Source organism: Crinia signifera, chromosome 5, assembly GCF_055691185.1.
Source record: "Crinia signifera chromosome 5, ASM5569118v1, whole genome shotgun sequence".
Taxonomy (NCBI): Eukaryota; Metazoa; Chordata; class Amphibia; order Anura; family Myobatrachidae; genus Crinia; species Crinia signifera.
In genome coordinates, this window is record NC_139221.1 from 54589914 (window position 1) to 54607918 (window position 18005).

The 18005-nt window shown below is 38.8% G+C and overlaps 1 protein-coding gene across 6 annotated transcripts in view; it reads right to left on the reverse strand.

The window, feature by feature from the left end:
- The window catches only part of EYA1 (EYA transcriptional coactivator and phosphatase 1), a 106487-nt gene that overhangs the window by 77214 nt on the left and 11268 nt on the right, over window positions 1–18005 (reverse strand). For 2 of the 6 annotated variants that reach the window (XM_083187244.1, XM_083187242.1), the window contains 4 exons: window positions 12749–12826; window positions 7583–7649; window positions 5485–5630; window positions 3997–4119 (listed from right to left, as the gene is read on the reverse strand). In XM_083187244.1, the coding sequence (XP_083043370.1) occupies window positions 3997–4119; window positions 5485–5630; window positions 7583–7649; window positions 12749–12826 (414 nt within the window). Of the gene's footprint in view, window positions 1–3996; window positions 4135–5484; window positions 5631–7582; window positions 7650–12748; window positions 12827–18005 lie in introns of all 6 variants that reach the window. The other 4 variants (XM_083187243.1, XM_083187240.1, XM_083187245.1 and 1 more) reach the window with 3 other exon arrangements.

Sequence of the window (18005 nt, forward strand, 5' to 3'; positions counted from 1 at the left end):
TTTGAACAGTAAATAATGCCATGTGGGTGCCTATTTATTCAAGCTGCTAAACCCCTGTGTGCTGTCTCTAAGCTCTGCTTGTGCTGTAGTAGAAGATCTCGGATAGAGGCCAAGACAACTGAAGTGTTTTGTGCTACAGATTCATACAAATAATGGGTGGAATCACTTTCGCTTCTGAACTGGATGATGTGTACTTGATGCTTATATGGGACTGGGTCAATTTTATTACTGAACAGAACCATGAAGTATGTTGCTGCTTTAGTGTTTTCATTTATATTGGTACTTACTTATAAGATAGTGATTTGTTTACTATTTTTAGTACATATTAATAAAACTGTATATTGTTTAATATACAGATATCATTGTACTAGTAAGCCTGCTCGAAGCAACTGCTTTTAAAGCTAGTCTGCTACCTTGTGATTTCCTCTGTGTTTGTGCATGTGGGAGAGAGATAGAGATGTAATATCAACAGATGGCAGTGTTTCAGAGGCACACGAACAGACACTAGACACACACACACACATATATATATATATATATATATATATATATAGTAGTTAGGGAATTCAGACGGCACTCCAGGAATTCATGAAACATCAGTGAATTTTTATTGTGACATCATCCAACATGTTTCGGGCAACAGTGCCCATCCTCAGGGATCTCTGAGGACAGGCACTGTTGCCCGAAACATGTTGGATGGTGTCACAATAAAAATTCACTGATGTTTCATGAATTCCTGGAGTGCCGCCTGAATTCCCTAACTACCTAAAAGGACCACAAGGCCCAGACAGGAAGGCACCGGGTCAGTAACCTTCACATCTATTTGGGAGTGCCGGACCCATCAACCATTTATATATAGATAGATAGATAGATAGATAGATAGATAGATAGATAGATAGATAGATAGATAGATAGATAGATACAGGAATATCCAAGCAAGCAGCGGCACTCCGTGGACTTAACAATGTGAGTTTATTAAAGCGGATAGATAGATAGATAGATAGATAGATAGATAGATAGATAGATAGATAGATAGATAGATAGATGTTTATAGTTTACATGTATAGTATGAATTTCTTATATATGTAAGAATTTATATATGTATGAATTTCTTCTTATTGCGGGAATGCAGGAATGTATTGAGTCAGGGAGTGACCCAAGACAAACTTATAAAACACATCTAGAAAAAGTTGATCCATGGCCTATAAAATACAATGACCTTCAATCCAACAGCACGTTTAGTACTTTACACAGAGTTATATGTAAAGCTGCAAACAACAAAACTGTTATGGTTTGCATGATATAAGCAGACATCTATCCTTTCCCCAGCAATATTTTATATACAGCTCATATTAAAGAATAATTATGTACAATACAGTTTTGCTTCTTGGAAAGAACATCTAATGCGATATTTAAAGGGATGGTTACAATATAAGTCTCACTTTGAGATCTCGAACAGAAGTTCATTTGCTTCCTATAATCAGGGTCTTTGCCATGGGCAATGTCTATCATCAGTGCACAATATACGAGGCAGAAGTTAGTGTAGTCCTCTGGGGAAAGCTCTATGAAGGCCAGATGGGCTCTTTAATCCTAGATCTTTTTTCCTTTTCACATTTGCTGCTGTTCAGACATCATTTGCACTGTTTTTAAAACGTCTCTCTCGGTTCCTGGCCATTAGACACAAACATAAAGTACTTTCCCAAAAATCTGTTTTCATTATACTCCTTACAGAGGAACAGTTGGCCTTTACAATGACTGTCTGCAAACTTTTGCGAGAGAACTGTGATTGAGGCTAAGAGCTACTTTCTCTACCATATAAAATATTCAGGCGTGCTCTATATAAATGGTGCGCAATAAATAATAAGATAAATAACAATAAACTTAAGAACAAAAAAAAAAAAACATTCTGTATTTCTTTTTAAAAAGCGTAATTGCAAAAATTCCCTAATTGTTCCTATGTCCATTTAAGCAACTTCAGGAATCCCTTCAATTGAAGAGGGACCTCAAAACAGAGTAAATTGAAAGGTCTCTCTAAGAAAATATGACGGCATTTCTCTGCTAGAACAACGGAAATAGTGTGGTTTCCAGGAAAGAACTCTTATCATATCATAAAGCAGTAACCTAGAGCATGGGCGAAATTATGAAGGATAAACCATGGAGAGGTATCATGGATAATGAGAAAATACCTTTACAATACTATAAGGACAGGCTCATTATTCATTGTGCAGAACTAAAGCAGAAAGACAAATACAGTATGTAGGGGTGTAGGGGTGCAAGGAGGACATGAAAATGCTCAGACTAGTGTAGTATTATGGTGGATCGAAAGAATATATACAACAGCACGTATAGCTGCCAGGTTAATCCTCACCGCAGCTAATATGATACTGATACCTTGTTCTCACTGCTAGGCAAATTCCCGGGTCCAGCATGTCGACCATGTAATTTGCCTTTTAACACGTTTTTTTCAGTGTGAACAGTTCTGCCCATGTTGAAATTCCTGGGTCTCCAACCCTGCTTTTTACACGGGTTGGAGACCCGGGTATGCAGACACGGGTTGACATTGCAAAAAAAACCTGTGTTAAAGGGCAAATTACCGGGTAGAACTGCTTCACCAGGGAATTTGCATTAGCAGTGAGAATGGGGACACTGCAGTCCCCAGCATTAAACTGCCGGGTAAAAGCCGTGTTGTTCACACAGGCAGTGTGAACACGTCATAAATAATCAGGGTTCTACTGTATATTACTTTGTACAATTGGAGCTAAAATACCAAAATAATATTGAAAAAGTAATTAAAAAATAAAAACACACTGATATGCAAATGTACTCATATATTTATGTTGCTATTGGAGTAGACTAATCTGTTCATAATTTGGTAATAAATTGTGATTTTCCTTAATAGGTATTAAATTGTGAATTTACTTTTTCTTACTTCTGTGACCTGGAAACCTGCTGGCTGAATGTCCAGGAAACCAAAACCAAAATAAAAGTAATTGATACTGTTTGGCAAAATGTTATGCACACATTAATGCAATCACTACGTTCCTATTCCTTTTTTACTGTTTAATGAGGAGGAAATGCTTGGGACAGTCTATGGAAAAGGAGCTCATTTTTAAATGTCATTTAAAATAATGAAGTATCGTCTAGGTACGATGTTTCAAATTATGGAAAAAATCTTTTATCCCGAAGTCCCGTGAATCCCTAATAGCAGAATCTATACCTGTATCTGTTAATACTCTGTGTATACACATTCACACTATTAATATTTACCAATAATGATTAGTGAGAACAAATCAACAAAACTAGGAAACCAATAAAAGCAGCTAAAATACAAGAAGCAAACAACAATCTAAATAATAATACCAAATAATAACAATGATGATAACATGGCCGTTACATTATACAAAAACTATATTCAATTGCTGTAATCAAAGGAAAAATAAGTCTAGAAAAGTCTTATTTCTATTGAGCTCTTGAAATGCACCTTTAGGAACTGCATCAATTGTTTGCACTTCAACCATCTGTAAGGCAGATCAAGCAGAGTGTGCTCACTTAAGGGAGTGTGTATCAGATGGTCAGACCAACAGCTCTGTGGTTGCTCAGCTAACAGTTCAAAGGTACAGAGACCTCACCAGATTCTGACAAACCCAGGATCAATACACATTAAGATCGACGTGCCATTTTTTTCTACTCAACAGGATATCAAACACTAAAGTGACATGCCAAACAGCAGCATACAGCTTAGAAAGATGTGAAAAGTGCCCTGTGTATACGGTATATACCAGAAAACAGAATTTTCCTTTATTTCCATTCAAACTATTGGCTGGCGCTCTACAACTAAGAATTTGTTACTTTAGATAACCATAATCCTGCCATAAAATATAACTGAAAGCAATCAAAAAGCAGAACCAAGGCAGTTATATCATAAAACATGTAGCACAATATAAACACAGAATAAAATGCATTATTATAGCTGTTCATCAGAAATCCAGCACCCACCTTGCATTTGGTAACTGTACGGTGCTTGTCCTGGTTGAGGAGCACTGAAACTAGTGCCATAGCTCTGAAATCCTGCTTGTCCCGGCGATTGGGATTGTGGTAACCCTCCTTCCGTCTTGATGCCTGCCCACAATGCACCTAAATCAGTTAGTGACATCAGATGCGTGCGTACAAATACAGGCAAGAAACAATGCTGACAATGCTGTTCAAAACTATTTACAGTATATTCTGTGGGAACTGGCATACTGTATAGGAAACACAACTTAAAAGATACTGAGGAAACTGCATAGTGTTATACAACGCTGAGCATGTAGTATCTATTTTTACCAAAGACGGAAAGCATAATGCATACAATCTAACATTCCAATGTGTGCATTTTATATTCCAGGCTCTCTCTTAAATGTTCTTGTCAATATGTGTGAGAGAGACCTTATGAAAGATGATATCCATACAGCACAGGCTATGAAGCTGCTAAGGAAAGCAGGGAAGTGGGGGAAGAGGTGGACAAAAATGTACCCTTGAGCTACCAAATGTGCGGTGTCCATATACGTGATTACTGTTATTCGGTACCAGAACTTAAGAATGTAGATAACAACTGAAACGTGTCTTGTTTGTTTCTAGATCTGTTACAGCTGTTACTTACACTTAGGGATATAGATGGGATAATGTTTCAAAGCTAGGAGAGAGAAAAGGTGGAGAGAGCTACAGTACCAACCAATCAGCTTCTAACTTTCAATTTTCAGGATGCATTAAAAAAAAAAAATGTGAGGAGCTGATTGATTGGTATTTCATCTCTCACAACTTTATCTCTCTCTAAGCTTTGAATAAATATGCCCAGAAAGCCTGAAAGTGTAATGCTGGGTACACACCAGAACGATCATGAATGTGAGCAGATTGTGAGATGACCATATGATGTCACAAGATCTGCTGGAGCACATGATCTGCTCACAATCTGCATCCGATTCCTACCCAATCTGTACCCCGGTCAGATCCTGACTGCAGCAGGTAAAATCTTCAAAATGACCAGCGGGGACACACATTGGATCGGAATTGCCAAAACATGCCCAATTTACATACAATCAGTCAAGTTTGTATCGAAATTGGGGGAATTGAGGCCAAATCGTTCTGGTTTGTTTCCTACATAACAATCTGTACAGAGACTAGATATTCTTGCTAACTGCCGGGACCCGTTAGGTCTCTGTCAGATTATGCTGGGAGGTGCAACTGAACAATGACCGGACAGCTACAGATTACCACTCAGGGTCATGCCATAATTCATATCCATTTGTTTATAAAGATATTTAAAGTATATGAGAAAAATATGTTATTCTAAATACAGCCATCTAAATACAGCCGTCTGAATACAGCCGTTGAACATTAATATACATTATGGTTCACTGAAAAGGTCTTTGTCAAGAAAAGTTGCAAAGGAGAATGGAAAGAGTGACACATAATTAATGACAGCTTAGAGTAAGGCAGGCGGCCTACCGTAAGGAGGGATTCCATAGGGCTGTCCTGGTTGGGGGTACGTTGTATATGCTGAGGTTTGCTGCATTCCTGTGGGGAATGGAGTCTGCCCGTATGCAGCCATCGTTTGTGAGGAAGGGGTGGGTAGAATATGGGGATAAGCTCTGCTATTAAAAATACAGAAAGAAGAAAAAACTTGTTACCGAACTATTAAATAAAAGTTATTGAGTCATGAAGGCCATTACAATTCTCAGAAGACGTGTGGAATAATTAAATGAATAATGATTCAATTTACTATACAGAGCCAGTGGGTATAAAACTGTTTAACATTGTAAAATGATATGCAAATCTACATCATAACAATGGTGCATACCTCAATCAGACCTTTGTACTGCCTAAAATATCAAAGCAAAGATAAAGTGGAAAGAGATAAAGAACCAACTAGTCAGTCACTTTACAGGCTGCATTTGAAGAATGACAGAAGCTGATTGGTTGTCATTTAACTTTCTCCACTTTACTTGTCTCCAAACATTAATAAATGAGAGAGACAGAGAGAGAGAGAGCAATGATACCCATATCCACCAATCAGCTTCAAACTGTCATTTTACCTAGATAGGGACCGGAAGCTCATAGAGTTCTATTGAGTAAACAAATAAAGGCTTTCTACAGCATTTCGCTTCTCACTATAGAACAATAATGCGGGAGAGGGACAATTAAGGAAGAGGGGGAGAATGAGAGAGTGAGAATAATGGGAGTGATAGTTTGGAGAAAGAGGGGAGGAAATGATGCAGAGAGAGGGAAATTGACTAATAGGTGGATGAGAAAGAGAGAAAATGAGTAACGGGTAAAGAGAGATAGTAAGAAAGAGGGGGAGAGAGAGTGATAGCGACAAATGGGCGAGAGAGAGTGAGATGGATAATGAGAAAAAAAGAACAGAGAAATTAGTGAGAGAAAAAGTGACACATGGTGGGAGAATGTAAAAGTGGATGAGCAAAAAGGGAGGGAAATAGAGATAAAGAGGGCGATAGAGGTAAAGGTAAACAAAATGAATGTGCGGCAGAAACAGAAAGGGTGAAATATAAAAAACTGTCAGTAAGAGAAAGACCGGGGTCCTGATTCAGAGATGGACACTAGTGCAGCTGGGACTATGGGCAGGATGTTGTAACATCCGCTGCCCATTATCGCCCCCATTCGCCGGGCATCGCATTATTAATAACGGCATATGCTGTAACATACGCGGTTATTAATGAAAGGGACAGCTCTTGCGATAAGAGCTGTCCCTTGCGATGCGGTGCCGGCACTGGACTTCCGGCAGAGTGACGCGTCAGCCGCAGGGCATGCTGGTAGGGATCCGTGATGGATCCCTCAAACAGCGCTGCGGTAAGAAGCCCATAGGCTTCTGCAAGGAATCGCCAGCTTTTGCTGGCGATTCCCTCCGCAGCGCTGCCACTGCGGAGGGGCCATACAGCATACAGAAATGCGGTAAAAACCCGATAACGGGGTTTTTACCACATTTCTGCTTTAGAGAATCCCCCCCTATGTCTTTATGCTAATGCCACAGCTGATGGAATTAGTACAGAGTGCCCAATGGCGTTAATCTGGCGCTTTGTGTAATAATGCCGCTGGTCGCACATCCATCAGATATTAAAGCAACTCTTTGGATGCCCAGACTGTTGGCTGGAATATGGCTGCCAGAAGCAGGGCGACTACATCTGTGAACACACCATCTCCGGATGCGGAATGCCTGTGTCTGGCTAGCAAGCCCTAGATATTCCCACTGAAATACCATTTCTATACATCCAAATTTGCACTGTATCCCCAGCAGTAATCATTGTGATGTATGCGTAGTGCGACTCCAAGGCAATGCAGCACACATATCATTGGACAGCTGCGCATACATTGCTATAGTGCCCACCTCTGAATCTGTCCCAGCGTGAGCTAATGACAGACAGGACGTCAGAGTAAGTGAAAGGGGAAACTTAATGCCTTCCAGTGCACATCAGTATAGCATATTACAATCCCTCTAATAATGAACTGGCGGACATACACAAAAACATACAGTGACAGGTTTATAGTGCCATGTGTTTATTTAATTTCTACACAAAGTATAAAATCTTACTTGGATGGGTAGATCTGAGGGGAAAACTGGTGCGTTTGTCTGGGGCTAAATCCACTGCTTCCAATAACTCCACATAGAGAAGGGAAAAGGGAGATGAAACAAATCAAACACCCACACTAACGTAAAACCAAAACACACTAAACGTTCCCCTCTCTCATAATACTATACTGTTCTCTTGATGCCAGTACATATGGTAGACAGTACTCATATTTAGGTGTTTTTTTTTTAAACATTACTGCAATTTCTTAAAAAGTCTGAGAAACTAATAAATATTAGACATGAATATAGAAGGAAATGATAGGCCTTCCCCTATTCATGCCACCCACTTCTCTTGGTTTACAACCAATTATAGCACTAATATCATATCCAGGGGTAAATGTATGAAGCTTGAAAAAGTGCTATCTTTCATCATAAAGAACATTGGGGCAGATGTATTAAGTCTGACGAGATAAACCGGATATAAAGTGGAAGGAGATAACGCACCAGCCAATCAGCTGTGTTTGAAATGTGACAGTTGGGATTTGATTGGCTGCTGCATTATCTCCGTCCACTTTATCTCCAGTTTATCTCTTCACCAGGCTTAATACATTTGTCCCATTATGTGCAAGGTGATAATGCACCAGACAATATGTAAATTGACAGTTAGGAGCTGATTGACTGGAGCATTATGACCTTGCACATAACGTTCTTTATGGGGATAGAGGCATTCCTAACCACGGTCCTCAAGGCACACCAACAGTGCAGATTTTAGTGATATCCAGGCTTCAGCACAGATGGTTTAATCAGAATCCCTCAGATACTAATTAAGTCACCTGTGCTCAAGCCTGGATATCTACAAAACCTGCACTGTTGGTGTGCCTTGAGGACCGTGGTTGGGAATGCCTGGGATAGATGCTTCTCCAAGCTTCATACATTTACCCTTCAGTTTAAATAGAAGGAACATGAAAACACATGAGAGATGTCAGCAAACAAAAGAGAATAGGCTTAAACCAATTGCTAGTTAAAAATAAAATTCACTTTTTTTTGTCATCTTTTATCTGATAATAAAACACCACCAGAATAATACATTTAATAAAACGTATTTAAATAAAATAAATAAAGAATAAAAAATGTTTCTTGACAAAATGAATGTAGTCTACAGAATGCCCGTCAACGAAAAGCATCATGCAATGGTGAAGAGAAGACATCAGCAATTTTAATATGTAACTCTTGCACAACATTGCATTAAGGCCCTTATTAAGATCTGATCGCAGTAAAAATTTGTCCTCAAAAAGGGCAAAACCATGTGCACTGCAGGTGGGGCAGATGTAACATGTGCAGGGAGGGTCGAATTTGGGTGGGGTGTGTTGAAACTGAAATCTAAATTGCAGTGTAAAAATAATGCAGCCAGTATTTACTCTGCACAGAAACAAAATAACTCACACAAATCTAACTCTCTATACATGTTACATCTGCCCCACCTGCAGTGCACATGGGGGTTTATTCTAGTTCATTTTTTCTGACAAAATCCTTCTTAGATGGACAAAACCATGTGCACTGCAGGGGGGCAGATGTAACATGTGCAGAGAGAATTAGATTTGGGTGAGTTATTTTGTTTCTGTGCAGGGAAAATACTGACTGCATGATTTTACACTTCAATATAGATCTCACTTTGAAGAAAAACCCCACCCAAATCTAATTCTCTCTGCACAAGTTACATCTGCCCCACCCGCAGTGCACATGGTTTTGTCCATCTAAGAAGGATTTTGTCAGAAAGAATGGACTAGAATAACCCCCATGGTTTTGCCCATTTTTAGACCTAATATGTAATGCGATCAGATCTGAATAAGGGTCTAAACCTCATTGCCAAATGTTGTATTGCATCACTTGTTAATTACCCCAGTCTTACAGTTTTTAAGTCCATTGTTCTTAAACTGATCAAACTTTTAAATAAAAATTAAATATTTAGAAATTTGTCAGCTTCAATCATTTTCTTTTTTTTTTTTTCAGCAGAACAAAATTAGATTTTCTGTTATTTAATTTCAACTTTCATGAAAAAAATGTTAAAACATATTACTATAAAGTTAAAAATGCTTTGTTTCTTGCGAAACTGTGCAGTTGTTTAGCTGAACAGAGCGCTTTGGCACCTGTTTGTATCCCTCTCTATGTCAAACAGTGGAGTAACTTCCAGAGGCAATGGAAGTATTTGCCTCCTTGCGCCAGCTGTAAGGGAGGCATAAGGGGCAGTGCAGATTGGAGGGTCAGTACCGTCTGTGCCAATCACCAACCACAGTTCCAGCCTCACGGCCAGTTCTTCTCAGCTGCGACTTGGACCATGACCTACAGTGGCGTGACATCATAGGTCACACTGCTGTTTTGTTGTAGAGTATGCACTGTGCACTGATACTACAGCTGAGGGCAGGGAAGGACTGGGAGCTATTCTTTCTCATCTTCTTCAGTGAACTGACCTAAGTCTTATGCGGGGGCATAATGTGTTTTTATTTATTTATCCTATGGTGGACAATGTGCTCAACTATTGTTAAAAAAAAACCTTTTAGGGCTCTTCGGCCTCTGAACATAAACATTTCTTGTGAATGCAAATTGTGGGAATCTTTATTGCCATAGATGCATCGTAAGTGAGTCATCGGTACAGGGGCTCCGATAAGAGAATGTCTCTGGGATAATGTGATCACAATGCGAATACTTCAAAATAGTTTTAAATGACACATTTCTAAAAGGTAAGCCATTATCGCCATGAGTTTAATAACCATAGTTTTTATATTATTTTGCCCATTCAATGGCGATGTACATATATACTTCAATGGCAATATTACAATGATGTATACTCTGATCTGATAAGGTCCATCTTAAACTTCCAAATGGGTGCTTATAATGTTAAATGCACCCCCACGCCACCCCCCCACTATAAACGTGAACCCGAAGCGTGGCGAGCGCAGCGAGCCGGCGAGGGGCGGCGGTATGTGTCCTCCGACCTTTTCATACCCCCACTATCCACGTCGGCATGGAGTTGAGAATAGAAAGTGTGGCGAGCCACCGTGCCCGAAGCGTGGCGAGCGGACGCGGATACCTGTGAAGACCGCGAGGGGACGCCGATACCTGTGAAGGTATACGCATCCCCTCACGGGGCTTGCTGTGCTCACCACATTGGGTGCTTATACAATTTTTCATCGCATCGCATCGCATCGCATTGTATGGCATTGTATGCCATACACAATGTCATACAATTTTAAATATGTATGACATTGTACAATATCGCGCGATATCGCGTCGCATCGCATACCATCGCATGCCTTATGGTATGCGATGCGATGGGCGCTGCTATAATACACAAGTATCTACATTTCTAGCCAATACGGTAACATTAGGTTTTTACAATAACCACTGACAATTTTATGTTTAACTAATTAAAAGTCTGTTAAAAAGACGGCTTAGTCCCTATCTGCTCCTACGTCCAATCTCTGTCTTCACAGCTCCCTCTGTCCATATCCAGGAAGTTTGAAACACATCATTTTAGTTTCACTTTCTGTTAAGGAGTAATTTGGTCTGTGGAGTGGCCTCTAGTGGTCACTAGAGGTACTTCACCTCAAAAAAGGTGAGGATTTAGCCTTTTAGGTACTTGTGAGTTATCCGGGCTGCCGATTTCTAAATCGGGTCGGATCGGGCACATCGCATCGCATCGCATGCGACCATCGGATGCGATGCGATGCGATGACCCGATTTTTCCATAGGAATCAATGTTAAAATGGACTGAGTCCATTTTAACATGGAATTCAATGGGAAAAAGGGGTCCTTTTCATACCCCTACTATCCAAGTGGGCATGGAGTTGGATATAAACCTGTGGCGAGCGTAGCGAGCCACCGTGCCCGAAGCGTGGCGAGCGTAGCGAGCCCCGCGAGGGGACACAGAATACCGTTCGCTCGCCACGCTTCGGGCTCGGTGGCTCGCTACGCTCGCCACAGGTTTATATCCAACTCCATGCCCACTTGGATAGTAGGGGTATGAAAAGGACCCCTTTTTCCCATTGAATTCCATGTTAAAATGGACTCAGTCCATTTTAACATTGATTCCTATGGAAAAATCGGGTCATCGCATCGCATCGCATCGCATCTGATTGTATGCCTTAACTTAAGGCATACAATCAAAAAATCGGCAGCCCGGATAACTCACAAGTACCGCCTTTTATATACAGTGATGACTAACTAGCTAACAGACATCCTATTTTGGATTCATGTTATTTTTTAATTACTTTGTCCAGGGATAAACACAAATGTGCTTCAATAGTATATTATCGATATGGCATAGCTCCAATACAATAGTAGTGTACTACACCAGCACAAAATCGGCACATATACATCATCTGCAATAACAAATCGATTTGTCCAAAAAAATCTGTTCTCAAACATTCTACACTGCAGTAACGCTGAACATTAAGTTTTCCACATTGCTATTCAACATGAATATAAGTTACAGAAGCCAGTCCCTCATGAATAAAAGACAGGCCTCGTAAGTATTAGTCAGGCAGTGCCTTAGAGGTAGATGTATGAAGCAGTGATAAGGGAGGAGAAGTTATAAAGTGCCTGGTAATTAATTATGGCCAATCAGCTCCTGACTGTCCCCTTTTAAACCCAGCCTGTAACTTAAGAGTCAGGAGCTGATTGGCCGGTGATAAAGTACCAGGCACTTTATCACTTCTACTCCCTTATCACTGCTTTATACATATGCCCCTCAGTGATGTAAATGGTTCCTAGGAATTTGATTGGTTATGTAAAGCTTCCGACCTACCTATGCATTATTTTCTCTTTATTGCAGATAACACGTCCAATTGTATTCAGGTGCTAAATGCCATCCAATCATTTTAGCAGATTAGTAAGGGAACATGCTGCAGCATATTTTATGCCCCTCTTGGCAGCTTTCCAGGTGGAACACTGATTGGCATTTAAAGGCAGGTTGCATTCAATATTGTGAAACACTTTTAGAGCTATTTTTCTAGTGTGATATCATAAACTAGGGATAATAGATTGCACATTTACTAAGAAGCATAAAGGATGCACATATACAACTTGGATACACGATAAACAGTTCAGATGCTGATTTTCAATGATAATATTGAAGGCATTTAATAAACATGGAGAGACATCCAGATCTTGTCATACTGTTTTTCTTACCTGACCCTGAGTAGTTGTCTATAGACCCGTCTGCAGTCGTGGCAGCAATATCACAGACGCTCATTGGCTCTGTTTTAACTGAAAATACAAGAACAATGATTACACAGGGACCATATTGCATCACACAGTATAGTTAAAGAACCGAAGCATAGATTGCTCTTGAAATCTAGAGAAAACCCTGACATTACCTATAACGTCCAAATCTCAAACCTTTCCTTTCCGGTAATTACATATACTCCTATATCTGTATCATGTATTATATGCATTTATCAACCTTTGGTTTTAACAGTAAACAGCCTACAGTAGTCTTATGTTCAATAGTTTTATATCTTATACGCGCAGATGACTGGTATTTTTGCTACTTTATAGGTGTAATAAGCCTGGACCCCGAATACCCATATGCACTCTCTGATTTTCCATGGTTAGAATAAGTAGATATTACTATTGGCTATGCAGCGATTAAGGCCTGATGGTTTTAGTCATGTGGTGGACAGAGCATAAGCCAGAGTTCATAGATGGAACAGACATATTGTAGGTACATGTCATGTGACCTCTCTGGGAGCCATCTGCCTTATGGGACTAATAAAGCAGATAATGACATTTATAGTACAGGGCTGTAGGACATAAAGAATATTTATGTGAGGGATGGATATGAATCAAAAAACACTGAAGTAATAACACTACCACTACTTATTGCTAGCATGGTATGGTATGTTGGACAATAAGCCAGAATATGATGTCTGTAACTTATCTATAGGATAATTAACATCTTACACCTAAGACATTTGCCGCAGTTGTTCTGCCCTTAAGTAGGTCCTGAATATGCTTTGCCCATATGTTACCTGTTCAATAACAATTAAAGCTTTAGGGCCAGATGGACTAAGCTTGAAAAGTGATAAAAGAGAGAGTGATAAACCACCAGATCCTAACTGACATGTTACAGGCTGTGTTTGAAAAATGACAGATAGGAGCTGATTGGTTGCTGATTTATCACTCTCTAGTTGATCACTTTTCGAGGCTTAGTACATCCCACCCTTACTGAGCTCACAAACATTACACCAGTGTGTGTGTGTGTGTGTGTGTGTGTGCTGTAATAACATCACTTAACCACTTGTAAATATATTACTGACAAGTGTATACTATATATATATATATATATATATATATATATATATATATATATATATATTATCATATGTATATTATTAATTTTGCTAAGTATACCTCAACAGTAGTCACCATAGAGATCTGTGTCCATATAAAAGCAGCCTTGAGGTTTTATACAGGTCACCTAACTCCGATCGGACTTGCCAGTATTCTTATAATCTACAGTAGGAGATATGTTATTTCTTGCAATAGCAATGCACACAACCACACAAAGGCAAACATTGTCTTGTGTATATACATACACACACATACATACATACATACATACAAACAAACAAGCAAACACACACACAAACAATCATATCATATATACAGTTTGTTTGTGTGTATGTATATATATATATATATATATATATATATATATTTCTAAGTAGTAAAATACTGTAAACTACCTGGTGTAACAGAGGTGGTACCTACGGCCCAATATGTCTCACAGGCAACAAAAAAAAAGACTAAATTTTCCTGTGCTCTGGCTTAATCCATCAAAGTACAAAATCCGAGGTTTGTGGCCAATTTAAGCAATGAAATTACCCTTTTTTTTGCTTTGTGAATACTGTTGCACTCGTTGCATTTCGTACAGCAGATATTTGCAAACAGTATTCTACCTGTGCCAAAGGGTGGAAACTTTGTGTCCATCCCTCATCTACACATAGGAGCAGATAATAACGCAGCATCCATTTAGTTTCTAAAATTATTTTTTTCAACACATCCTGTAACTTGAGAGTTAGGAGCTGATTGGCTAATGAATTATCACCTTCCACTTTTTTTTAACCAGGTTTAATACATCTGCCATACAGTGGATACCTTTTTGAGTGAGCTAGACCATGAAATCCAAGTATGGCCTGCACACCCAGCCAAGCCTGGGACTCTGGGGAGTGGACTGCCACAGTTAGCCCTGGTCACAAAATTCAGAATCCTGTCTTAGTTTTTAGATTAGAAATGATCAACCTAATCTGAGCAAACAGGCTTAAAAAAGGAATGCCACTAACAGTTTTAATACCTATGTTTTACTTCTGTAAATGTTGCAATAGTAATGGCATTCTGGATTTTGATCGGCTATTGATGTTGAAAAATTGGGCACCCAAAGAAAAATAAGACATTGCCTAACCCTGATCTACGTATGTGGCAGAATCAAAGAGTAAAAGGAGCGAGGGTGCATGCCACATGCCCACCTCCTCTGATAACCGCTCCTACTAAGATGAAAGAGAATAGGGAGCTGCGGAAGGGTTAGTGTGGTGGCGGGTGGTTACGGAGAGAGGATAGACCCTTGACCCAGAGTTCACCAGATACAATAGTCTAGTTTACATATTATTGTTTCATTCATTTAATTTCAGTTTAATCATGTTGCAAAGTGCTGGGTTTAAATACTTTGAATCAATATGTTTATGCCAATAGAAGTTGGTCTTCATTTAAATCTACAATTAGATTGAATTTACAAGGACACTGTACTAAGCTCCCCATGCGCAGTAAATTTATTTTAGAACCAGTAATATAACTACATAATGGGTCAAATAACAAGTTATACTGTATTCTAAGTCCATATCCTATTTTATAGCTAGATTAACCTGTGCAATACTTTGTGTAGCGAACAATATGGCCTCATGACTAATATTTAAGATTCTGACTACGATTTCAGGTTACAAGGTAGCATTAGATCGGGTAATTTGAGTGCGTTACCTTTCTATGTTTTATGGGTAGATCTTCAATGTAATAAATGGAACTTACACTTCAGATATGTGTAATGAGCAATTGGCTTTAATATTTACATCTGACACTAGCTAATAGGTGCTGAAGTAGTATGTGTTCGGCAGGTTTACAGTGCACCTGTCGCCTAAACACAGCAGGCAGCCATTGTGTGGACTGAAAAATACACATAAGAATGCTGACTATTAATTCTCTAGAAATTAGTGGCATCATTTAGACACAAGGCACTTTTCAGTAGTTCCAATTGAATTGATAGGCTGCGTTCCCAGGAATACTAGCTGCCTGCACTGTATGTACATTAGGTGACAGAAACCATTTTTATTACAGATGTATCCCAGTATAAACAATGCTGTGTACTTTTTTTTTTTTAACTGGACCTATTTAGAACAATAGAAGCTGATGCCATAAGAAAAAGTGTTCAATATACAGATGTAACTGACCCTGTCTAAATTATAGATAATGCAATTTAATCAGGCACAAACAACAAACATGTACTGCACGTGTGAGTGCTATGCTGCGCTCATGCTGCTTGGTAAATAGAGTACTTTTTAGATGCTTTTGTGATATTGACTTTGTTTTTGTACACAATATGAACAATTAGTTGTAACGGCAGAAACCAACACAAACATGTCAAGCTGAAGGCACCATGGCACCCCGTAGCGCTCCTTTCTGTCTTCTTACAGTAGATATTTGTATCATGAATGCTGATACAAAAGTAGTTTGCATATTTCCACTTAAAATTAAACTTGATCCACTATGAAGAGCTAATTTGATTCTCACAAATGTAGATAATCACATAGATTTAAATAATTTTACTATCAATTCAAAAATGGTTATTTTATACCTCCTTAGTGCGCCCTATAGGCTGCCTAGTCTTAAACCAACCTTGAAGTATCGCCTAGTTCCAAAATCAACAGTATAATTCTACAAGAGGTTAACCCAACTGGGCAAAAATGGTGCAATAAAATGAATATGTATCAATAAATAAAGACTTAAATTAACAAGTGGGTTTCACTTTCATGATGTCCTAGAGAGAGTATATGACCATTCAACACCTTTTTTTATGTGTCCTGACCACATAAAGATACAAAAAAAGCAAATGAAAATCCAATATTGTGGCATTGTAGATCATATAATGTATAAGATTTGTCACCACCGTTGCTAACTGCAAAGCAAAATATTTGTCTATATACAGGGTGAAATTTAATAGGATGAGAGATTCAGAAAGTGAGAGATTTGGTTAGAAACCTACAGATTTTGTAAAGCAGCAATCAGTTACACTTCAAAATCAAACTGGTATTGTAGTGTAAATGATTGCCGCATTAAATAAACTGGAGATTACTTACCAAATCTCTCACTTTCTGCATCTCTCATCCTATTAACTTTCACCCACAGTGTCTATATACAGTATGCTTCTTTCATTTCTTCACGTGGTGAGGATGCATACAAAAATGAAGTTCAATGGACATACATAATCTCTCACCAGGACATTATGAAAGTGAAAACCATGGGCCAAATGTAATAGGATGAGAGAATCAGAAAGTGAGAGATTTTGGGAGAGTTTTCCCAGTTTTTTAAAGCTACAATCATTCACATTCACACACACACACACACACACACACACACACAGAAAAAAAAACAGGTTGATTTTGCCATGTAAATGATTGGCGTTTAAAAAAAAAGAAAAAACTCTACCAAAATCTCTCACTTTCTGATTATCTCACCCTATTACATTTGTGTTAATTTATTTTTTTATTTATTGTATACGAATAGATTTTCTGGCATCATAATTGGTTTACCCAATTACTCTTGTTGAATCATACAGTTGATTATGGAGCTAGATGATATTTCAAGGTTGTTTTAGACTAGGTAGCCATTAGGAACACTAAGGTGGCTTAACTACTTGGTACCTAATATTGATAATAGTACTTAGCACCTAATATTGATAATGGATAAGTCCATCCAAAACAATCTGAGAAAGCCCCAACACAAGCAAGAGAAAATATCTCCTGGTCAGACCAAAATAGCCATGGCAGGCCATCCAGATAAGGAAAAGCAAGTACAGAAGACTTTGCATAGTTATCTATTAATTAAAAGTTACTAATGTTCTGCTTTTCCTGCAAACATAGTCAGTTAAGCTGGTCAGAGGTTAGCTGGCCCTGCAGTGTTGTCTGAGCAACATGTTAACGTTTGAAACTATTCATGCCTATGGGTAGCCAGATTTGTTGAGAAAAGGCCATTTGGCACTTGGTTTGAGCAAACGCTAACTTCTGCAACACATTGGGCCAGTTAGTGTGGTTGTAATGCAATTGCACACTTAGGCTGACAGTGACCACCTACTAGCCTCATATCAAAATAATGAGCTAACATATTTTTATCATTAATA